The sequence below is a fragment of the Grus americana genome, chromosome 5, assembly GCF_028858705.1.
Source record: "Grus americana isolate bGruAme1 chromosome 5, bGruAme1.mat, whole genome shotgun sequence".
Lineage (NCBI taxonomy): Eukaryota > Metazoa > Chordata > Aves > Gruiformes > Gruidae > Grus > Grus americana.
The window spans coordinates 14,934,252-14,960,352 of NC_072856.1; the positions used below are offsets into that span (position 1 = coordinate 14,934,252).

A 26,101-nucleotide genomic window follows, 5' to 3' on the forward strand; every position below is an offset into this window, starting at 1 on the left:
ATATGTATATGTATATATTGCCTTGCTGAGATAATTTTCTCAATGTTTCCTACACTTTTATTAGTAGTATAAAATATAAACACTTAATTGACAGCTGCTGGGGAAAAAAATATAGTTGTGTTGCAGAAGGGCTCAGAGAGCTATACAATCCTTTTCATGTATCCGCCCTTTGCCATGGACTTATTACAATCGTACAAAAACACACAGAAATCATTCAAGTGTTACCCTGAGATGTAAGCTAGAAATACTTATGACACTGGCAGCATTTCAGCCATACCATTCTGTGATGCAGTGTTCAATAACCCATAGTTAAAATTGCAACTCACCTTCTGCATCTTCTGGCCTTGTAAGATCGATGACACCGGGGCCCAGTTTTCCATCTTCATTGGGTTTCCCTGTTAACTGTGGGCCTAAATTTTCAAACCTTGTTCTTTCCTGGAAAAGAACAGAAGTAGTCTTAATGTTCCATATAGGTTAGTTCTTGTTATGTACTTGTGCATATCTGTATGCACTGATACATGCCTTATTTTTTAAATCTGAACAAATAATGAGTGCGTTTAATTAGAATTTTAACAAAGGGACAATTTTTTACAGATTCTGAATGTTTGCATTTATGAAAATCAGTTTTAAATGTGAAACATATACAGAAACTTTGAGATTATTTTGATCTGCACTGCCATAATGCATAAATGATTGTACATGCAAATACAAAACACTTGGCAGCAAACAGTGCTGATCAATGCTGCTCACTTTGCCTTTCCACTTATTTTCTAACCGAAACTGGAAAAGACAATCAACATTTGGGAGATATGAAAATTCAGAAGTTGAAAGAAGAGTTTGTATTAAAATATACTTGAAATTTAATGGAAAAAGCGCTTTTTCCCCACAATGAGATTCAAGTTTGCATTCATACCTCTGAGAAAACACAAGTCTGAATTTTATGCAAGAGGTTTTCAAAGACAGGTATTTGAAAGAAGGAATAATAGATGACAGAACTGATATTATTATTTTGTCTAGGAATTTAAATTGCACCTCAGTGGAAAGGGAATCTAAGAAGATTTAACAAAAAAAATAAAATGCACACTCCTAATAAAAACAGAAAGTTTTTGAGAGCTGGAGACCTCCATAGGAAACCTGGAACTAGAAAGTGGAAGCTGAAAGGTATTTCATATGTCAACCCAGTTCTTCAATCAAGTACTGGACAAGGGCACTATAAATGACAGTGTAATATTGTCTCACAATAGTAGTCTCTATAGTACTGTGTATCAGTAGCAAAGCATTCAACGGTTATCATTAATTTAGCATTCTCATTTGAGGAACATAGCATGTTTTCCCTCTTGCCTTGTTGTTACCTCTTCAGACTAAACTTGGCATTATGTTGTACTTGTGAATGAATGAAACCTTGTTGTTCATTACTATGAAACAATATTAAATGTCATGTCAGTTTGAATTTACAGACATGAAATACCAGCTTTCAGCTCTACGAACAGTTTCTCCACGTTATACTTAATGCATTATGCAGAAGTAGAGTGCTGATTGCTGTTCAGTCTATTGTTCAATGACCTAGTTCTGTACTGTGCATACTAGACATAAGAAGAAAACATCAGGAGTTTTTCTCCCTCAAGACGGTTAGAAACTTGGAAATGTTCTTAAGGTCAAAACATACCTGATGGCCTTGACTCCTCATTTGCTCCACCTCCAAATACTTCTGCTTTCCGATGTGATTATTTTTCTATTATCATTATCTTTCAGTAATAAAATCCCACCAGGCCAACAACCGAGGAATTCTTTTGATTCCTCATTCTTTTGATTCCTTCAGCCATGGATTTTTAAAATTATTTTCTGTTTAATTTGCAGAGGAAGACAAGGAAGCACAACCTGACACTGGATTTGCCACAACATGCAGCTGAGCCATTTTAGGTACTAACTGCATTTCTAGAAGTTCCTTAGAATTTTCAGTTGTCGAACAAAATAACTCTGCATTTTATATTTGGTTAACTTCTTAACTTATTTTCTCCCATAAAATCTGTACTTGATGAAGGAGCTTACATTTACAAAGGAACTCAAGAGAAAAGAAAGAGTTACAAATGAAATGTGACTGCAGAAAGGCACTGCAACGCTAGAGGCCCAATATTTTACTGAAAGATGTTGTGCAATGTAACAATACACCTGAATCATCAGGATGGGATCTGTTTTACTGGTAGACAGAATAAAAAATAAGTTTGTCAAGGATTCTGCGTTCCATTGCAAAGGGCTGATTTGCAGTTGAGATAAAAACAAAGATCAGTACTAAGAAAACAGCTTTTGGCACATATATTGTCTCTTCCAAAACATTTGTGCTAAAAGCCTTTTCTTAAGGATGTTAATACAGCACCTGCAGTATTCTTGGAAGAACAGCCTTTACGTGTGTTTCAGAAGAAGGAGAAATACCTTTCTACTATAAAAATCAACAGACCCTGCTACATATCAATATGCACATTTGAAATATCTTTCTAGTCATTCATTCTCTTTGATTTTACTAGAAAATATTCTGTTAAAAAAAAAGAAGAAAAAAGAAAGTTTCTGAAAGAATATCAATATTTTGACATTGAAGAAGAAAAGGGAAAATTACATGATAAGGTTCAGAAACAGTAAAATGAAAGCACTTATGCCATAAAAATACCTACTCTTGTCAAACAAAGGAGATGTATTTATAGTTATTTCATAACCCCCTCCTAATTCATAAAAAGCTGTAACAAAGCTAGCTATATTTAAGTCTTTGAAATGCCTTTTAAAGTCATTCCTTTGCTTGCTTTTTTACTGAAAATAATCTTCATAGTGATCGTAAAAAGATTTTCAATATTTGCATTGGGTTTAGAGAAATTCAGAGAACTGTAAAAAACAGAAAAATGTTCCTTAATACTAATAATGTTTTTATCTAGTAGATACCTTTACAATTCCATGAAATTCATATGAAATTTATTATTTGAGAGGAAACTTGTCCCACTAGGCTCCAATCCTTTTGTATGGGATTTCTCTTTGCTCCCATCTTGAACTCATCCTAAAGAGATTAGTTAGTTACACTGAAAATCCTTTAAAAGTACACCTTTTTCCTAGTATGAGCAAGGACTGAGAGGAAGATCGATTCTGTACATAATATTCTGATATGAACAAAAACCCCCATACCTTCCTTAAAAGTAAATGGCTATACATAGCTGCACTAACAAATATGTTACCTACATGTGCATAATGTTTGCCCACATGTACGTCGACTGCTGAATATATTGCTATCTCCCTAACCTACATTAACAGAAAATTTTGGTGAGTTTGCAATAAAGTGCTCTGCTATGGATAGTGCAGGTGTTTTGTTTCCTGTGAAAAGGCATTTTATACCTCTATTTTGAACTGATTTTTTTTGTACTGGCTATGGAGCTTATACTGTATAGTCACATTAAGTTTTCCCATTTAAATTTCAGAAGAAAGGTTTAGGACATGACACTGACAACCCTTTCTCATGACTAGATCAACACAGTCAATTGGAGTTTGCACTAGAAAACTGAAAGCTCTTCCCAGCACAATTCAGATCCTTTGTGCTTCTTTATATGTTGAACACACAGTAAAAATAATCACTTCTTTAAAATGAGAAAAGATTCTTCTTAGCAGCCAAATCTTAATTTTCCATTCTGTGATATGATTAGGCACTTATTTATGCGTTGTCAGTCACAAACATGCAGAAAACGTAAAAGTTATTGAAAAAATTAAAGTCTGCTCAACTGTCTTGCAGGACTGTTGGTTCTCTAAGTGCTTTGAAATTATGATGTATGAGGTAGATGTTGCATATTAAATAAAGATATTTAAATTATAAAGCCCCCGTTAGTGAGAGCTGATGAATGTTAAATGTTATGAGCCACAAGGCTGTGGCATCCATCATATTCACATATTATCACAGTCAGTGATGGAGCAGCCCCAGTGATGACAGATAGACTGCTAGATAGTTATCCCTTATTTTCAGAGTCGCCAAGCAAGCCTTTCAACCCCTTTGGCATTATTTTTAGCTTTGCATTAAATTAGCAACTTTTCCATCATGTTCTGGCAGAAAGTATCAATTCTTTCTTCACGTGTGGAAGGTAGAAGAATGATTCAGTGAGGCAAGGAGTAAAGGAAAAGGAAGCAGTAGCCCCTACCTCTGAAAAGGCTGCAAACTTCAAATGACTAGAAACAAATATAAAATTGTGATCTTGTGAAAGAACAGCAATGAAACAGTAAGCACACAATAATGGCTTTTCTCTGCACTTAGATAAAAGCTGAATTTTTGATGTGCACAGTATATTTTCATAAAATTTTATATACTATGTTTTATACACTTATTGGCTATTCCATAATAATGTGTGTGCTAACAGTAAAATTGCTCTTAAATTTATGTGTGTTATTTATACGTTCCCACGTAACAATGCTTTTTGTTGTAAAAAATATTCTGTTTATTAATGTAACTTTACAACCACTGCATCCAAGATCCGTGGTAAATTAATGACATTTTTATTATTTTATAGTGTCATTAAATTTTTACTGATCACTCCATCAAACAGAAGCAATAAAGGCCATAATGCAAACTGGGACACTTAGATCAGGGGAGCAGGAAGGCATTCCATATAGTCTGAAGTAAACGGCTTGCTATAAATGATATTTATACCATCTTTAAGGATGTGAGAATACTTGGACAAGTTTGGCAAAACTGTTTCTGTAGTACCGTGGATTGTGTACTTAAATAACAGTTTACTTGCCAGCAAGACAATTTTTTTTTTTCAAACCATATACGAGAAGATGACTGATTGCATCCATCTCTTGAAAAATAATATACGAAATGTAATAATACACTGGGCACCCCTCCCTTCTGGATTACCAAGACTGATCCGACTATACCCATGCCTCAAATTATTTCAACATGCTTGCTTTTTCCACATCTGAAATGTATGCTTAGTCTGAAATGGAAAATGGCATGCACGCTGATCGTTGTGTAAAAGATTTAAAATACATATATTTTTTGCAAACAAATACTTTTTATTTAAGCAGACATGTTTCGACAATGATGTAATACCCTTTATTTCAATAGTCTAGCATGGAAGCAGTTACCAACATTAATTTAAAGAGCCAGTTTCTAGAAACTGAATTAATACAGGTCATTCACAGAAGCCACAGAGCATATGACTGAAGGGATATTATTTCTTCTGAGGACAGTACTTTAGTTAGAATGACTACAAATAATTATCACATGTTGTCTTTATGTATGAAATGTATTTCAATTGAATTATTCCATACTAAATGTTCTAGTAGCTTATTTACTAACTGTGATCTATTCCCTTCATGTACCATGGACAGTAAACAACAGGCAAACAACTCACTATATTCAAAACATAAAACGGACATTTTCAGCAGACCACAGAGAAAAATATTCCTAGTTTGAATACGGAGGAATCACAAAACCTTATCTCCCCCCTGGAAAGTCAAGATACAAATGTCCCAAGATTTTCACCTTCTTCTTTCTACTTTTTAAAGGCTAGGACTGAAAAGCGAAATTACCCTCCACTTAGAATCTTTTGCAACATCTTGGCACAGCAGGGATAATTACAAATTGACTTTCAGCCTTATCTCTGGATATTTTAGTTATTATGGGTGGGAAGTTTAAACATTAACCTTATTACAACATTGTCAATCATCCTCCTGGTGTGCAGGCATGCAACTGCTGGAATTCTTTGGATGGCAAAGTAGATTAACACAATAGTGGCATTAATTGTTACAATTAAAAGCAAGGCCTTTGGTTTTGCAGAACTGTGGTGAATATCTAGAACTTGTTTTCATCATCATAGCAGCGGAAGTTGCTCCAAGAAACCGGAGAAATTAAATTAGCAAAGTAGTCAAACCGATTGTAGGAACGCTGATATTTTAAGACATAACAAGATACAAAGTATATCTGTTCTAACCACTGATTTACAGGTTGCATGAATGAAGGACATGCCGAGTTCTGTGATGTTGACACAACCTGACCTTTATTTTTGTGTGAGTGAGTGAAATACCTGACTTCAATGATCTCAGGAACCAAAGAAGGACAGTTCAGTGAATTTTCACCCTGATATACTGCTGTTTTCAATTTTTTTAAGGCCCCTATAGCTGTTCCAATACTATCTTTGTATGGTCAATATACAGCATGGACTAGCATCCCTGCCACAGACTGCAGATTTGTGTTACGTTACTGTGCCTCAAAGCAAACAGCTTGCTTGAAAAGATGTGGGGAGAGAGAAGCCACTAGGTCCCCTTTTAAATATATTCTTCCATTTTAAAGCATAACTGAAAAGTAAGAGATTAAAAGCAGATAACAGGGAATTTACACTAAAATTTCTTTGCCTGACTGGCAAGCCTCAGCTGGCGTCCAACTGACAACGTCACATATGCAAGACCATCACAAGCAGAAAATAATCCAAAGTTGTTCAATAACAGAATTTCATAGATTGTCATGATATGGGAATTTCTTCTTTTAAGAGCCAGGTTCTGGAGTCAAAAATGAGAATGGCAATTTCATCAAAATTTAGTGTCCAGAAAAAAGTTTGAATACTAAATGTAAAAAAATAATCAGATAAATAAATGCAAACCCAAACAGTCTACTTGTAAACACTCTCTTTAGCTAATTATTTTGGAAGTCAGATTTTAAGGATCAGAATTCCCAGAGCCTCTGGCTAGTGTGAGCAGTAGCCATCTTGATCTCTGAATACAAATAGCAAGGATTTAGAATAAGTGTATGAATTCAAAAATATTAAAAAAAAAAAAAAGAACAGATAGCAAATGTTTCCACCTAAGTAGGATATTATACCCTCCTACACATGAAGTACTGACATATTTGTAACTATTGCCACACTTCCAGGGACTCCTAAGCTATGGATCTGCCCTGGTTAGATTACTTTCAACAGGATTACTGCACTTACTGAGACCCCTTAACCAAATACTTTATGTCTTTGTTCATATGGTTTTAATATGGTTTTAACCAATTGCAAGGTTATTTATAAGTTTGCAACTCCCCAGTAGTTAGAGTTATGAAGCGTTCAGACTTAAGCATATCCAGTTGTGTGGTAACCCAACTACTGCTTTCATGCGGTTTCCAACTTTTTATTCATGCACAAAGGCATGATGCATGGCAGTATCTGAGAACTTTCTGATTAACTCTTTGTTTCAGCAGCAAATTCATACAGCAGCCTACGGTAAAATTATGCATCAACTAAAATGTAAAGATTAAAAAAAAAAAAAACAAACAACAAAAATCACACAAACTGGAATTCTACCATAAACTGATGAGAAGTCATTAGCCCTTGAAAAACAAAGGGATAATCAATTACATTAACAGCTGGTAAATGAAAAGCAAACAAAAGGAGTTACTACTTTACACTGCATAATACGGCTGTAGAATTCACTAGAGGTCAGAAAGAGTCCAAAGCTTGGGCTGTCACTTGTTTTTAAAAGAGCTGGATAATTTTATGACTGTTAATAACATTTGTAGTAACACATGCTAAGATAATCAAATCTCATGTTCCAGAGTGTAAGCTGTTCAACTGTCGGGGTCAAAGAGAAATTCCCTCGTTCTCTCTGCTGCTCCCTTCCCTCCTGACCAGCATCCACAGATGATTAACTGGGAGCCTTCTAGGGAGAGAAGTTAATTTTCTTTTAAAACAACAGGTACTGCTCACTAGATTTAAGGGAGAACTGGTAAATGCTATAGACCAAATCTATTTACCTTGTAATTAGAAAGAATCTGAATGCAACCATTTAAAAACCCACATTTTCTTTTAACTAAATACATACATGTGCATTTTTGAGAGACAGACAAAAATAAACACAAATTACAATTGACATACACTTCTACTAGGAAACAGCAGGACTGGGTTGTTTGTTTATTTTTTTCTGTGCTGTAAAGTGACTAATGGAAGCAATTCAACAGCTACTCTTAGACCTTCAGAATGGTCACCTGAATTTCTAATATTTGAGTTACAAGAATAAATGCATAAGGACATGGTAAAACAAAGGGTTTATTTCGTAGTAGACTACATACTACAGAGAAATAATAATATACATTTTGCTATTTTTGAGTTTAATTCAGCAGATGGTTGGACCTTCTTGGTTACGGCCTCACTTTCACCAAGTATTTAAAAATGGAGACATTGAAATGCCATAAAAGCATACAGAAATATTTTTACTAAATTTAGACAATGCCATGCTTCTGTACATATATCTGCATGCTTCCCAAAACTTTTCTGTTTGTGACTAAATTTCATTAAAAGTATTGTCATTCATTAGAATCAGAACAGAATTTCAAAGATCAGTGATCTGGTTACTAGCCTCAAAACTGTGAATCTCCTTTTCTCTTAATCATCTAGTAATATATTCCAGGCTGAAAACACAGCTTTAGCAAGAAGCCACAGCAGTATAACAACCAGCAAAACTATTCTAGGTTCAGCACAACAATTTTTTTGGAATGGAAAAAAAACAAAAAGCAGAAAAGAAGTCACCAATTTCAATTTCATTGCGGTGTTCTGCAAACCTCAACAGCACAAAGCAAATTCAGCTGCCCTCCACAAACAGTTGGGAAAAGAGAGGTCTTAAAAAAATCCAGAACACACACACAGACATACACACACGCCACTGGTCAAATATCTTAAGAAACAATATGATGTTTTTTATGAACAATATGGAAATGAAAGTGCATGGAAACAGACACATATACATAATTTTAAACCTAGAAAAGTTAAGAGAAAGACAGATGATGTTCTCATAGATACTTTCATTCCATCATTTCAAGTGTGCCTTATGATAGGCACATGTCAGATTTTGTGACATGATCAAACAATACTGGCAAAAATGTGATTAAAATGGACTACATGATGCAATAATCAATTATCATATAGCAATAAATACACTTTTCCTACTCTACATGCAGGTAGTAGTTATAAAGGTTTAAAAGCAAATATTTGAAATACTTTATTTGCAAGTATTTTTACAATGAAAGAACTAAACTTTAGGGAAAATCTGAATCTGATTTTGTGCATGTTATTACAGCAACCTTTGAACATGAATAGGGTTGTATACTGTTAAATATAGATTCCAGTAGCTCCAGTAGGGTAAATCCTCCAGGGCTTTGGAAGTACAGATATCTAACCCAGATAATCTGAATGAGTCACTGGGGGTACCTACCCCTTTTGTTTATCTCTGTAAGTAATGCAGGCCTCTAGACATGGCTGTTCCATCCCATTTTCAAGAAGACACCTGAAGTAGTTTAAATTGGTGATGCAAAAGACACTTGGGCTTAAATGTTCATATTCATATTTAGAATTAGAAATGCAATCAAGGCAGTTAACAAAATCCCACCAAATGCTACTGTCTTCAAGTATATGCCTTGCCTTGTGCTGGATGTAAATATATAATTGCATACCATGCATATATAGATTAAGTAGGCTTTTTCGGTATTTATCAGATTTTTTTTTAATTTTGTAGCATTTTAAGTGTACTTTTTCAAGGTTGCATTTTATGATTGCTGCGCATGTATTACTCTGTTTATACTCAGCCCTTTTTTGTTATGTTCAGAGAGAGAAGAAACATATCACTAAAGAATAAGGATGGATGACAATGGAACAATGATAATAACATCATTATGCAGTGTTTTGCCTCTTGTACCCCCATCACTGCCATGTTTTTCTCTGATTATTTCAGCCTCAGGAAAATGTGCTGCTTACTGTTTATGTCAGGAAGGCAAGATTACTGTTTGCATGATTACAACATCAAGTATGATGTACATAATGCCTGTGATAATATAGATGTACCCCTCAACCAGCTCCTGTCTTTAATCTTCATTCAACAAGGAAAAAAAACAACAACAACAAAACAAAACAGTGAGTTGCAAATTCTTGCAGCCTCATATAGGCCTTAATCTTGTAAGGTGCTAAGTACTTTCACTCCAGTTCAGTAGAGGACTCAAGGACATGGACAGTCACTACTTAACTCCAGGGGAATACTTATGTGCTTATATCAAGAATGGACTAATGCACTTCACTGAATCAGGGCCAAAATGTGTAGGTCTCTTATGTTTACATTGAATCTGAGAATAAAAATTAAACAACTTCTTTCCAGACTGAAAAAGATGCTTTTCTCTTCCTATTGACTACTCTTTTTTCCCTTTGAGACAGGTAGGCCTTCTGGTATGAAGAAGAATTATTCTTGTTTAGGAATAAAACAATAGAAAGCCAGGAACACAGTCCTGCAAAGATTTATGGAAGTGGACAAGAACTTGCGTTAACGATGTCCTAGCTGAAGGCAAAGGAACAACTCCCTATCAGTGAAATTGCTATATTTACTTACTTATCTTTCTAATACAATCAGAACTACATTGCTCATAATTTATGTTTTTAAAAATTGTACTCAAGGAAAAAGGAGCTCAAAGTGGATTAATGAACACTATAAATTCACCAAAACAAACAAAAAAGTGCAACCGATAAAGTAGGATAAAGGTTCTGTTTGCTAGATTCGACATGCAAATGCAGGCAAATACGTACTTCCTGGAAACTGAGAGAGATTTACATCTCTTGGAAGGAGTAACTCTTCCATGCTGGAAGTATGAATCAAAATAATGCAAGAGAGAGAGTACATTAAAAGGGTAACTGAAGGCTGTGCATTTTTTCATGCAGAATCCAGGAACCCTTACACCTGAAACTAACTTAAATGCAAAATTAATACCTACGGGCTGAAAAAATTATGTGGTTTTACTGCTGTAATATACGAAGACAAAACTGCTAGTCATCTATAGCTAGTGCTACTGGCAAAAATCCATTCTCTAGCTTTTCATTTAAAGTGGAATGATTTTATAAACCTTGTTTTGTTTTTATCATGGAAAGCTTATTTCAAATTTCCCACATAAGATATCCATTAAAGTACTGTTCAGCTCAATGCAACAATGACAGTTTAGAAAATGCTTTTATACCTTAATAACCAATCTTGAATGGGAGTTTCAAAAGTAGTGGTGTCACCCACAGAACATATTAGCCACTTACATCCCACTTAAGACCTATTTTTGACCTTGATTTCAGCATAAGCATAGACTGGGTCCTACTACATTTCTTTGTATTTAAAATGAACTTTCTCTTTCTTTTCCCCTATCCTCATTCATCCACTCTAGATGACATATATAGAAAAGTTCATGCGATTCACTGAAAGAACATTCTGGCACCTCGTTCCAGTGGAAGATTTTTGCTGCTCTGTAGACAAATACAATCTGTGACTAAGAGGGAATTTCCTGTCTCATACCTTCCTTACTCCTTTGTATACTTGTATACATTATAACTGTGGTCATATTTTCTAGCTATGTCTTACAGGAAAGCGAATAATAATATCCCAGGGAAGCAATCAGTATTTTGGAGCTCTTTACTTATATTTATTATATATGTAGACAATCATAATACCTACCACTGCATATTAGTAGTACCCAAATCATTGTAAAAAGGAGGTTGGTAACAGTATCTCCAGGCACAGAGAGAGGAAATTATTATCTTCTGGTTACCCAGAAAGTCAATGATTAAGCTGAGAACTGAACCCGGGACTTCTGAACATGAGGCCAGTCCACTGGCTGTTACGCCACACTGCCTCTGCCATAAATCTGTTTGATGGATTTTTCAGTCATGGAACATTAAAGGCTCTGCTCTTGTCTAATGAATATGTTTAAAGAAAACAGTACAAACAAAAGCAAATGTAACACTTAAATTATCTGAGATAAATCTGCTTTGATGTCGCACTTGGATAAAGGATTTCCTATTGGAGACCTATGTACACTTATACATACTGAAAAATATTTTAGCCAGTACCACTAGCTGGCATGCTGGTATCTATTTATGTCTGAAAAGGGAACACAATCAGTTTTAGTTGGTTAAGTACAATCTGAGCCAACTTTTATATTATGACCAAAAAGCTTGGCAGTGCAGTAGCAGTGGCAAGTAGCAGAAAATTGCTTACAGTGTTATTTGCCAGATTCCTTGAACGATTTACACTGGGTTTTCAAGAGAGTTTGAAGTATTAAAAACTTAAGATTTGGAAAAGCCTTGGACTGTGGATTTTTGTTCCTAGCTGCAACAAGATGCACAGGAAAGTGTTATGATATAGTATGACTGACTAAATGAAGCATTTTTTAATATAAATCGCCTGAAACATTTAGGAGCAGTTCAGTTTGAACTGTTAAGATATTTTTTTTAATTGGAGATTTGGAGACTCAATTGATTTAGATTAAATGCTCAACCTTTCACATCTACTTGTTTAAGATTCATGTTGACGTTGTACTAAATATGGCCATATAGTTTGTATTCCAGATAAATTGATCTGACTACAAGCCTCACTCTTTAGTATGATTCTTACTCCAAGATAAATCAATATTTAATATCTCCTGCAACAGCCCCAGTAGATAATTTTAAACCTTTTCTCCATCCCAATAAGTTACCTTTAAAAATTCTTCATACAAGGCTTCACAGATGACTTCTGAAAAACTCGTTTATGAAAAGCAGTCTGAAATTCATTAATTCAGATGGAAAAGGTTTTTTAATCTTGCTGCATTGTGCTGATCTCTAAATCCATCTCTGTTTAGCTAATTCTCCTGCTCAGCTAATTTGAAGAATAAATAAATACTTCCTGTAGATCTGTAACATAGATTTTAAACATAAAGAAAAATATCCTTCTACTGCTTGCTATATGGGACACAATATCTCTAGGGTGTGCACTTCTGCAAAAAACAGGCTGACCTGACTCCCTGCAAGGATGGGTACTCTGCATCATCAGGTGCCAGCCTCCACCCAGCTCCAACCCCACTGCCACATCAGCTAAGAGAAGCAGTGATAGGCAGCATTATGTCAGGTTCAGGCAACAGTCACATCCCAGCCTCCATCTTGAACATTAAAATCTACTGTCTGTTCCCTCTCCCCTCCCCACCCTCCAATCTGATAGAGTGGCTAAGAAGGAGGAAAATCATCTCTTCCCCCTCCCTCAAACCTCTCCTATGGCTAAGGGCCCCAGTGGGATAGGAGTCTTTGATATCAGAAGAATGCAAACAGCAAGGCTCAGGTTTGCTGCTTCTTAAGGTTTAGAAACAGAGACATAAGAGGAATTTCAAATTATTATATTTTGGCAGAACTGAAAGGGTTGATGCCAAATGGAAGGAAAGAACAATATACTCTGGAGCTATCTGGTTGTATATCCACCATTCAAACTATAGGATCTTCATATTCCTATCTGTGCTCTCCCTTACTCTTTATTTCCTACTCTGTGTTACATTCAAGGTGCAGTTTCATGGACACTGTATGCAGCGGTGAAGCTCTGTCCCATCCCTCACCCTCCAACCTGCTGGTTCCCAACACAAACAGTCCACAATCCTTTAAATCTTCTGATTCAGCTATTTATGGGGTCATGAAGAAAACGCAAACAGTGAAATGTTCCAGTTTAAAAAAAGAGGACAGAGGACTTTTTGTTTTCAAAGCCTTACTTTGCTGCTTTTACAGTACAGTTGCTCAAATAGTTATGCCCTTGAGGGGGCAGTGAGCTGCAGCCCACATTGCTGAGAACCTTCTTGCACTGGAGGGGCAGCCTGTGAAACCTAGATAGCTCTTGTCTTTCAAATCTGTTAAAGATCTTCATCTCAGGAACTATACCTGCTTTGGTTTGGTTCAAAGCACAGCCTAAAAGGATCTGATCCTAAATGAGTTCTTTCATCACTAACAAAATAGAAATATTAAAGAAAAAAATAATGTGACTTATAATGCAGTTTTCAATTTTATCTCTATTCCTTTGCTACCTCCAAGCAATCAAAAACATGATAAATTGTGTATTTTGCTTATGTAAAATGTTCAGTGTTTAGCTCAGTTGTGAACTAAAATCCAAGGTGTATTTAGCAACAAGAATGCAGTTGTATAAAGAACATACCCACTATATAGCAAAAATGCGTGAAATAATATTCACTTTTCACCATGTAAGATGTTAGTGGGAATTCTACTGTGGAAATTGTGTGCTATTCTATTAATTAAGAAGCAACACACAACAGCAATGTGAGGATGTTGTTTTCATGAGACTTTACAAGAGTCCCAGCAAAAGCACAGTAAGGATAAGCAGCAGGGAAGAGCAGCAGCAGGGACAGAAGGAAAGGAGACCCAACCTAGCAGATCATTGCAAACACTGCAGGAAAATTTCCCTCTCTGCCATGATAAGAGAATGATAGAGACTTGCACTACTTAAACCATAGTCTGTAGCACATCAGGAGTGTTCCTAATACCACAGGAGTGGAGTCTCAGAACAGTTGAAGGATGAATATGTAATGTAGGTCCCAATTCTGAAAGGGGCATGTGCTGAAAGCCATCCTCAACATAGCAAATGCTTTACATTATGAGAACCTAACTGGGGTTATGAACAGAATATTGGGTGCTTTTTTCCCCTTTTAACTGGATTCTTTATGTTCTCATAACACCTATTCTCAGGTAGCTACAGTAAAATGGTATGGATGGAGATAAAGGGAAATCACTCGATAAACCAACCTAATAGTATACTTCATCTCCTCCCTTAAAGGATAATTCAGACATTCACTACAAATTTCTCATACTGCAGTTCGTTACTTTTGTGTGTCCATAGTAGTGAGTATATACTGGTAAACTACGGATGGCTTTTGCACTAAATGGAAATCCTACATAGCAGAGCATGTTATTTAGTGCAGAGGACTGATAGGTATCCCAGTCTATATATTGTCAGTCTATAACTGTGAATATTAACTCAGACCGTTCCTTGCAAAGAAAGAGAAAAATAAATCTTGAGTGAAAGAAAGTGGGAGCAAAACTTTGCAGGAAAATAACTTTCTTGTGTTTATACGTTTTGGGGTATTTCTGAAAGGAAACAAAGAGTTGACGTAAATCTTCATCAATGAGGCATTTCTCATGATGTAGCGTGATCTGTAGTGTGATATTGAAGAATAAAACACAGGAGTTATGCAAAGGTCATGCAGGTAATCCCTTGATAAAGGGGAATCCCTTGGAAGAAGAGTGCAGCCAGACAGCCTAATCTTATTCATGAGTATTCAAACTTGAGTGGCATCAGGAGAGGAACAGAATTCTGGCAAGGAGCTGGCAACTGAATATGTTTTGGCAACCTGCTGAACCCTTGACAGACCAAGAGGTTTTACAGTACGTGATGTGTCAGTGACGCACTTTGTGTACAGTTCTAATGCACATCCTCCTGGTGATGGCTTCTATCCATACTAGGATCCGAAATGTAGCAAAAGAGGATTCCTGTGCTTTAGAAAAGGAAGGGGAAAAGCATGTAAAAGTAGGATGCACTAAGCAACAATCTGTATGTATATAAAAAGATAGTTCATCTGAATAGGAGCCATATAATGAAATTGACACTTAGCAATTTAACTCCAGGATGCAAAGAAAATGGCAGTGAGATAAGAATGCATCCATTGCCTGCTATCTCAAGAAGCCTTTGGCAAGATAACAGTGAAAGCATGCACCCAGCTAGTGATCAACACGGGTCTGACATTAAACCACAAGTGTCCACTTCTCTTACTGGCTGTGTAATAAATTGCTTTGGAACGGGTGGAGGTGAAGAGGAGATCTTTCCAAAACCTTGTCTCAATGTTCTCCCTCAGTTAATGAATGTCAGCAAGTGGAAGAGAACCGAAATTTGATATGTTTTTCCAGCCTTTCTTACAGAAGCATTTGCAACATGTTAGAGGCCACAGGCATAAAAGTGAAATACTGAGAAATTAATGTTGTCTGTAGATTTTCAGGATGTAAGCTGGGCAATTTCAGCTTGTGGGTTAGGCATACTTTAGGTTTTAAGTAGTGTTATAACAGCTTACTATGACTTGAACATGATTTTAGAACGAGTAATCTGATGTTGAATATCATTTATTACCCTGTTACACATTTCCAATTGAGATAGACCTGTTTATGGAGTTAGTATTATGTGACTACAGATGGACAAGCTATGTGCAGTGAACAATTTATCCAAAACATACAGTCTTTCTTATCTTTGCAAACTACCCCTCGAGTATCAGCAATTTCTATACACGTATGAGTAACTTGTAAGTGTTCTAACAATCTAACTTTTGAGTTATGCTCAAACTATGCATTTAAATGCTCAATAGTTTGCTGCTTATGATTTATGCTGTAGTTGGTCACCTAAGATAAATGATATTGTTTTCAATGCCTGACTCAGTGATAAGTATTGCAACATTGCCTTAAACTACCTGACAAAAACAACTGGGAATTCTCTCAGCCAAAAGACCTCCCAGGTAGTGGAAAGCCTTGACTTCTGTCTGTCAACTCCTGCATCCATTAGCTTCAACACCACAGAAAAACCAGTGAACCTGCCCCTGGCACACCATTGCTAGGAAAAAGATGGCAGCGGTAAGGCATAGTGCAGCAAGGCCTGCAGGACCCCTAGATCAAATTGCTGCAGAGTTCACAGAGCTGCTGTAAAGATCTATAATTAGCATTGACACTGTATCAGGGGCTGGGAGAGAGCTCCCTGATACTGCGTTCCTCATTTGGTCATCATGGAGTTTGCAGTGGGTGCGGCATCAAAGCCTCCAGTTTTTATGAACAGAGGGTGAGCAATTTGGGCATAAACAGCAAATGCCTAATTGTGCACAAATGTCCATGTTCATATGCAAATACACCCATAGAAATAAAAATCCGTTTGCATGAATATTTGTGAAAAGAAAACAAAGGAAGGAATAAGCATGGTCAAACTCCATTAATCAGATTTCAAACAAACATTTGCAAATACCGTTTTGCATTATTTGTTCAAGTCTTTTCATGAGATAAAAGACGACAATTTTACCTGCTAGCATGCTTATTCTTTTGTTTGAAGCAATACAGTTAAGCCAGCACAAAGTAGCGTATAATCCCACAAACAGGCAGCTAAGTAAATATCCTTCAACAACAGGGAGTGTATTTCAATTTATCATACCTATTGATGCAGCCTAATGACACCTGAGAAACAGGAGACATTTTTAATTTTAGAGAGTAAGTATCAGAGAAAGTAATCCCAATTTATCCTTGCTGTACTTAATCCACTGCAGTTAAGAGAATATTATTGGCAATGCATTTGGTGTTGTGAATTTACTTGGAAGAATACACTGAGCTTGTAAATAAATGGCAGTAACTTTTGTGGATGTCTCTGCTTGTATCTAAGTGTGAAATAATATGCAAATGTATTCTGCAGTTCTCAGGACAATTGAAGAAGTGATATGATAGGATTGTGCAGCTGCCAGTCTGACCCACAATTTAAATCAATGAATATATTCCTGTCCTAGCAAATTTATGTTCGAACAATAATTTTCAACCTATCTTTATTGTTTTGTGGAGAAGCATAATAAAAACATGGAATACATTTCAGTATATATCTGCAAAGTCTCCTGAGTAGCTTAGGAAATGTATTGTATATAAGAAGATACAATCATTATGCTGTTACAGGCATCACAAAGACACTATCCTTTATGGCAGAACATCATCCTTTGGTAAAAATTATCCTTGTTGGTTTGTGCAAATTTTTCAACATTTACCCTCGGGACCTATTTTAACGTAATTCTGTTCCTTTGGGGTTTTTTGTTGCTCCAAGATTTAAGGGAGAAGACCAACATAGGGCAAAGCTTTTATCCTTTTCACAGGAAATACCCCATATGAGTGAAAAAGCAGTGTATTTGGCATTTATTCTTGAACTGGAAAGGCAATAGAAGAAAGGGGGCAAATCCCCTTTTTATTATTATCATCATCATCATCATTAATAAGGTCTAAAACCTGCAGCTAGGCAACCCCTTCAAGTAGCCCTGACAATAGAAATGAAAAAAGCATAGTTGTGTTTAGAGACCATACAACATACTATTAACCATAGGTAGTGGCAAAAACTCTAGCAGCCAATATTCAAATGCAAAACCAGCTATTAATACCAAAAGAGTGTACTGGTTTCTTTCCAGAAAATAATATTTTATTGCCAACTACTGTTGTGATTGAACTGGAAGCATGAAAAACTTTAAAACTTCACCTAATATGGGAAGTTTCTTCACTATACAGTGTGTGTATATATATATACACATACATACCTATATATGTGTGTGTGTATATAGTTATGCAAATAATAATGTTTCATATAGGTTCTTTATGTTTGGGTGCATTTTCTTTTCATTTCTTACATATGTACATCATTATTGGACTAGTCAACCTTTTTTTAATTTATTGTCCAATAAAGTTTCCATGATTTATACTTTGCAAAGATTGTATATGTTTCAATTAATTGATTTTGATGATACAATCAATAGACAAATAATTTAGATTTTATTTTAATCAGCCTCTACCTAATTTGAGGGACTAAGCATTTAACTGTGCATCTGATATATTGGAACAAAAATGCACAAACTACCAACTTTATCATGACAATTTTGCAAAGGAATGAAATTGAGCAAAATGCTTAAAAACAAAGGTCTGCACAGAAAATTCTTCCATAGGTGCAAAACTGGATCCATAGTAAGCTGACACCAAAGCTAACTTATCTGTAAATTTAGATGACCTACATATGCCAGAGATTTTCCACTGTTTCTTTCTGTCTTTTCACTGTCAGTTCCACAGTTTCAGTGAACATGTATTTTTAATGTGTAAATTTCAAATACATTATTTTTATGTCTTTCTACACATAGCATACAAAGTAAATGTGAAAAAAAATAAATAGTAGGTATATTGGTAGGCAAGAGTATGACTATTTAGGTGTAAATAGTCGTATTTGAGCAATAGCATGCGGTCAATTAAAGGCTGAATCATATGTTATGTACAGACAGAAAGTTAACGTTTCATGAGCAGCTTTAATATTTCTATCTCTTGAGTTTGAGGAACAGACTCGACAAGATTTCATACCCACAGCCTTCTGCACCTGGTTCCCATTATAAACCTGGCCTTGATAATGGAGCTATGTTCTTCTACAGAGGCTAATGTTAGCAATGGTATTTTCCTCCCATAACTCTTATAACCTGAGTACCAGTGTTATGGCTGTATTTGACCCCTCTGTGCATGTGCAGTTACAACTTCCATCACTTTCCTCACTAAATACATAGAGATCAGATAAAACATTGTATGGGTACAATTTCTAAGTCTGATTTTATTCCCTGTGATATCTACAAACAGCCAGTGATATAGTACAGGCTTCAGGGTTAAATTGAAAAATGTAAAACTGAAAATCAGATTTTTTTTTTCCCTTGTTTGTTTATAATGGAAACATATCTCTCTAAAAGATATGGTTGGAGACCCAGGGATTATCTTCTTTTTTTCCAACATGCTCTGCTTTGAGTTTAATTTCAAATTGCATTTTAAAGTTCTAATTGTAAAGATAAATTCACTGCAACAGTTCTCCGTGGCTGAGCGATATTAAAATCATTCAGCTATTCAAAGATGCATCTGATTCCTGATCAGACATCACAAGAGAAAGAAAAAAAGAAAGAAAAACAAAAAAACCAATGCTCACTGTGCCCTACTGTTATCCTATAAATACACTGGTATAGAAACCAATGCAAGCACATATGGCAATGACATTCATACAAAAGCAAAAAATATCAACTCCTTGAAGTTCTTGGAAAAAAAGCAGGGAATTCCCTGGTGTGATATGCTGCCTAGGAAGTCCAGTCATCATACACACGATACACCCCGCAAAAATGTTGCTTAGAATCACTACTTTTTTTCCCCCCATTCATTGTTAAAAACTTATATTGATTTCATGCTTTATCTTATCCTGTCATGCAGTTTCAAATAAACAGAATTTCTCCAGCTACAAAACCAAATGTTTGAAGTCCAGCATGTTTTCCAGTTCTAATAAAAGGGGGCAGTATTACATCAGCTGAAATTCTGAATTGTCCAAATTATCGTAAAAAGTGCTGGAGAAGGATACAAAATTGCTAAATTTCACTGAAAATAGACTGCTACTGTATATGCAGTCACAAATCTGCTTGTCTGCCTTGGGGTAAAATTTTCAGAGCTAGTTGAGTAAGACTTAGGCTTCTGCATTGCAGCTACTTTAGAAAATTTTTACTTGGGTCACTATTTTTCATTCAAAATTATTAAGGAAATACTGCAGTATATATAAAATGAAGGCACATTTTTCATGTAGCTAGGATAAGCCCAAAGCCTAAAAAGGAAATTGCAAAATTATTGCAGTTTCAAAAAATTCTGGAACAATTTTTTTTTTTTTTCCAGATAAAGGTTTTTTAGAATAAATACTGATGCCCAAATATGATTTTAGGAAGTTACCTTTGAAGCCCCAATACAAAAAGAAATGTTCCTTACATATATTATGTACAGCCACAAGCAGATTACTAAATTGGCCAAATTCAAAGTAAAGTATAAAGGACATTTGTTTTGTAAGAATTATGAGGACTGCTGGGATTTGTATGTGAAACTTTTCCCTATTCTGGGGCATTTAACTTAGACAAGTCATTTATCTGTTATAAAATGATGGAACTGTAAAGAGGTTGTCTCCATGCAACATGTCCTTCTACGTCTCAGAAACTCCCCAGGGAAAGGTTTGTCGACTGAGCAGAATGACGTATTCAGGAAAAACAGTTTCCCAGTTGCAGTGTCTCTTTGTGGAAATCAGATTCTTCATTAGACAGATGGAATACACTCCCACTGAGTTGAATAAATTGCCTATATTCTTGCAAGAAAGTGAGACCACACTAACAGTTTCTTAAGTAAATCAGTGTCTTTTTTCTCTCTATACAATTCCAGATTTTCTATTATAGAATCTAAATACATATATATTTAAACTTAAATTAAATTATACCTAAGTGTAAGCTATATGGGGCGGGACTTTCCTTAAGTTGCAGTGAGAACAGAACTTGGTACAATGACTATTGAGAAAATACCATAATAAAAGTAATAACTTTGCAAAACTAGTCGGTTGCTGTTGCTATTGCTATCCATTTTTTAGGCCTAATTATGAGGTATTCGCCCTTTACTTACAAGTAGAACTAAGATTTAACCAACAGAAATAAGGATCCAATTGAAAATGCTTGCAGTTTCTGTTATGTCTCCCAGCAGACTGAAATATAAGCATTGACCTCTTATTTACCAGGTATAAATATTCTTCTATAAGAAACTAAAGGAAAAAAAGAAAATATAAGAAGTTTTTCTTAAAAGATAAAAGCAAATGAGAATAAATCAATCCCTGCAAATCTAAACCACTTATTCATATAGATTTATAAAAATCCACAGGGCTCTCATGACCAATTCAGTCATGGTCTCAGTTTAAGGGGGGTCATGAATACTTTTGGTAAGAAGAGAAAAGAAAATTGAATGCAGGATGCACTGGAAAAATATTTTCTTAACTATGTGCTTTTGTTTTTTAAAACTGAATTGAGAAATTACTAATAACAAGGATGATAATAACAAGGTGCTTCTCTTGGTGATTGTCTGAGAACCAGCCTGCACTTGCAGAAAAGACAGTGTGAGTCCTGCCTCTGCAGTTGTTCTGTCTATAATACTGAACGTATGGGGAGAAAAAAGCCGGTAAAAAACTGTCGGCAACATAATCCGGTACTGCTTGCATTTAAAAAAAAGCAATACAATGATGGAGTCATTGCAGGGCTGTAGGCAGTCAAAAGGAGATTATGCATGACTAGTAACTTTTTCTACAAAGACTTCCTGAAGTGTTTTTATCAGGCAAAGTTTGTACGCATGTGCAGTAGCTTCACATAAATGATGAAGCGTAACAGCTCCAGAGGAGTTGTTACACTCTATTGTGTCAATAATCCACATATTTAACAGTCCCGAAATACAGCAGACCGTAACACCGCCAAAGGGGTCGTTATGGCTTATCAAGTCAAATCCAAGTGCCTAAATATGGATTTGATCAGTAGACTGCAACATCTCCAAGGGTAAATAATATATGTTTTTAAGAATGTACACATTTTGCATACAAACTGTAGTCTATATTAGGATAAATGATGTGGATTCAACTTGTAAAACTTTGATTTAGAAACAAGAAAGGAATAAAAGGCTCATTATAAGAGGTGCTAAAGTATCATAATTCCCAGGAAGTAGGCGATGACTCATGTCATTTATTTTGGGGTCTAACTCTGGTTTCCTACCGCAAATACACAGTTGCCTAAAAATCTACAAAAGAGTAGGAATGGAATATAAACATAAAAATGTTATACTAAATTCTGCTTCCTCTCAGATCTCAATGAATATGCTTCGCGGGTAAGTAAAAGGGGAGGTCTAGCAGATATGTTGTGATTATTAATTGGGTATATGTTCTATAGTGACTTCACATATTTTCCTCCAATAAAATTAACACATTTCTGCCTATATATATGCCTATATATTTTCTAAAAAGATTTTCTGAAGTGTTTTTGTCAATGTTGTCATGCTTTATGCACAAAAAAGATAGGATCTGGTCCTTTTAAAAATAATGTCAGTTATCTTATAAATTATATAGCATTTTCAGGTTCATTTAAAGCCTTAAATCAAAGCAAATCTTCTAGGCAATCATGCTAGTTCAAAATACTAAAATAAATACAAGTAGCTCTAGCAATGCAAATTTTAAATACTCTTTTTTTGTTGAAGGTAAACATGGCTCGACCGAAAAAAAAAAAAAGTTGTATCCTATAAACAAATCCAATTTTGTATGATTTTACTTTTGCTTATATCACATGGAAAGAGCTCTGCAGCCTATTTTCTGGATTTTCCTAATTCCTTCCTCTTACCCAGTGTTTCTGTTTACTCTGTGAAAACACTGACACAGCTACTTCTTCCCTTTCCTCAGTCACACCTGATCAGCAGCAGGTGGAGTAGAAAAAGTCAATTCAGCTATAATTTTTGCTTTGTGTGCACTGTACTGGTTTTGGCTCAGATACAGTTAATTTTAGTTCGCATGGGGCTGTGTTTTGGATTTGTGACCAAAACAGTGCTGATGACACAGGGATGTTTTAGCTATTGCTGAACAGGGCCTTTCCTCTTTCTTATGCTGGTCCACCAGCAAGTAGTCTGGACTGCACAAGACGGGACACAGCCAGGCCAGCTGACCCTACTGGCCAAAGGGATATTTCACACCATATGATGTCGTGCTCGGCAATAAAAGCTGGGGGAGGAAGCAGGAAGGGGAAATGTTTGGAGTTTTAGCATGTGCCTTACCAAGTAACGGTTACACGTGCTGAAGCCCTGCTTTCCTGGAAATGGCTAACCATCTGCCTGCCGATGGGAAGTAGTGAATGAATGCCTTATTTTGCTTTGCTTGCACACGTGGCTTTTGCTTTAGTTATTAAACTATCTCAACCTGTGAGTTTTCTCACTTTTACCCTTCTGACACTCTTCCCCATCCCACTGGAGGGGAGCGAGCGAGTGGCTGCACAGTGCTTACCTGCCTACCCTAAACCACAAGAGTATACAAACTGAAATAACCCTGCTACTGTAGATGTCCACAGAATGGTATCATCTCAAACGTATAGCCTAACCTTAATGCTTTAGCAAATGACAAAGTTTGACTGTGCGAGAGTGCTGCATGTTTTTGTTTTGGCCTTTCTGATGAGCGAATCTCTGTGAGCACTTTTAAAGCTTTGTAGGAGATTTTTTTGAACAGCAGAATATGAACAGAGGCAATTTTCAATTCTGTGTCTCTAACCAAATACAAAGCTTTCTGAGATTTAAATGACACATTTTCAAAAAGGCCTAAGCCCAGGCTTTGAAGCTATGTACATAATTTTGTAAGCGCAATCATTTGCACAACAAACTATTACCAGCTATCTGAACTTGAAGACCAGTAACTGACCAGAACTCAATAGCTTTTTTAAACCAGCTGCAGGCAATTAATTTGTCATCTTTTTCTGGTGCCGGTTTCTAGCTACTCATTTATACAAGTCTAATTACCTGAAGCCAATTTCTGAAAATTTGGTCCTGAAAACATAGGGTCCTGATTCTTCAAAAGAAACCAATCCAAAATTGCAACTATGTTATCAAAGCTTCACTGGGATTATGACAGAAACTATAGACAATCTTCTTGGCATACAATTATTCCAAAATTATGTTTTTCTAATTGAAGCGATCCATCATTCCTTCCTCCACCCCTCCTATTTTGATCATCCTGCCCAGCATTTTTAGAGTAAAAGAAATAGATCATAATGTAGAAACTGAAAGTCAAAGGGTAAAGGGGGAAAGAAGAGCATTCTAGAATTCTGTTTGTGCCAAGGATGCTTCTGGTATTAATGTATTTTATACTTGCTATAAAATATAAATAGATTCCCTTAGTATTCATGGCTGACTTAATTCTTTTATTTTCTTTAGGATAGAGAGTAGGGATATATCATAATTTAAAATGACTGATTTATATCCCATTCTTTTGTAAACCCTGACTCTTCTTGCATCTACAGAGACATATATCAGATAAGAGATAACAGACTAGCACACAAACGGTAAAACCGGAGTACATATTACAACTTTTTCCTGCCTTAATGGTTCACGCTGTAGTACGTGCTACAATAAATAAACTCAGCACGATTATGTAAGGGCACTGAGAGATTTAACAACAGATTTCCTTGCTGCTGTTTTATTCTTAGGTTTTAAAAGTTGCAAGTGCTACCATGAAAAGTCTCCCTGTAAAAGATGGCATATGAGAATGACGTTGGTTATATTTGTTAAAGAGTTCCAATTGACTCTGCTTTATTTGCAAGTAAAAAAAGATTTTTTTTCCTCTGACTGCCTGATGTTTAACCTCAATCTGGAAGCTCTACATCAATCTGTGTATTGCTAGTAACCGGCACAAAAAAGAAATTTCAGATTATTCACTGAAATATTTACTGACTCTGCTTTAAAAGGTGAAAGACAAAATAGAGACTTGTTATGTTGAATACAAGACGTAAACATGGTACTGAAAATATTCAGGGAGCAGATCTGATAAGTGGATGCCATTTTTATACTTACTTGTCAAAGTCAAATCAAATGTTAAGAATTCTTTTAATAGCCCTTGTAGTGTATTAGATATTTTTAAATGTCAAGGCACTGAAACTCATAAAATGCATTTTAAAATAAGCATAATTTTATAAACTCTTAATACTGATCATAGGTGTGACATTTATTTTATTTTTATAACTTAGGCTTTAGTACCCTACCTCTTAGTTAGTTAAGACAAACACTGGCTTTACAATTAGAGTGTTGTCTGAATATGGCCTGTTTGATCAATTATTAATTTCTATATTTTTTCATAGTATCAAATTGTATTAAATGAGTTTTTCAATGCTGACGTTTAAACTAACATTGGCAGAAATAAATATTTATTAGCCTCTGAATTTAACTTGTAAAAGCATTGTTAGTCCTGTATGGTAACAGTTTAACAAATCTTTTTAATAGACACTGAGCCTTTCTCTTGTTCTGAGTACTGTAAAGAACCTATCAAGCAAAAATATAAAATGTAGATTAAAAGGTATGCATCAATCTTTGATGGGTCTGTTTACAACATTTCTTTGCCTTTCCATGCCTTGCTACAATCCACTTACTCACTGAGTATTCCCTTGTGGGTTGAGAAAAGATCATAGCATCATCAAAATCATGGTTTAAGATATAGTTAATATTCTGCTGAGTTTGATACTCAACCTGGACTAAAAATTCCTGCTAGTCTTTGGAGTACAATATAACTTCCCCTCCCCCAAGATACAAAGAACCTACCCTCTAATACACAGATATATCACAGAATTTTCATTAACTAATTATAGGCATTCAAAGCTACCTGGTTTTCAATTATTTTTTTTTTTCCCCAGCAAATAGTCTGAAACACTAGTTGCTTTATAGGCTAATGAATGTGTCAGTTTTCATTCATTACTAAATTGCATCATAACTGTTCCCATTTGCCAATGCCATAGTGATTACTGGGATAATATTTTCCCTTTCTAGTCAACTGAAGTAAGTATTGTGGTATATAACTGATTTTGTGTCAGTGGTGAAAAATAACTTGTGTGCCATATTTTTTGCAGCATAAGCCATCTCTAGGGAAGCTGAGAGAGAAACATTCTTCATCAGAAGGGCTGCCTTACAGCTCA

General features: G+C 35.6%; 1 protein-coding gene across 11 annotated transcripts in view; it reads right to left on the reverse strand.

Moving 5' to 3' along the window:
* SOX6 (SRY-box transcription factor 6) overlaps positions 1-26,101 on the reverse strand; it is a 374,241-nt gene that overhangs the window by 34,854 nt on the left and 313,286 nt on the right. For all 11 annotated transcript variants that reach the window (XM_054827505.1, XM_054827506.1, XM_054827508.1 and 8 more), the window contains one exon: positions 327-435. In XM_054827505.1, the coding sequence (XP_054683480.1) occupies positions 327-435 (109 nt within the window). The remainder of the gene's footprint in view (positions 1-326; positions 436-26,101) is intronic.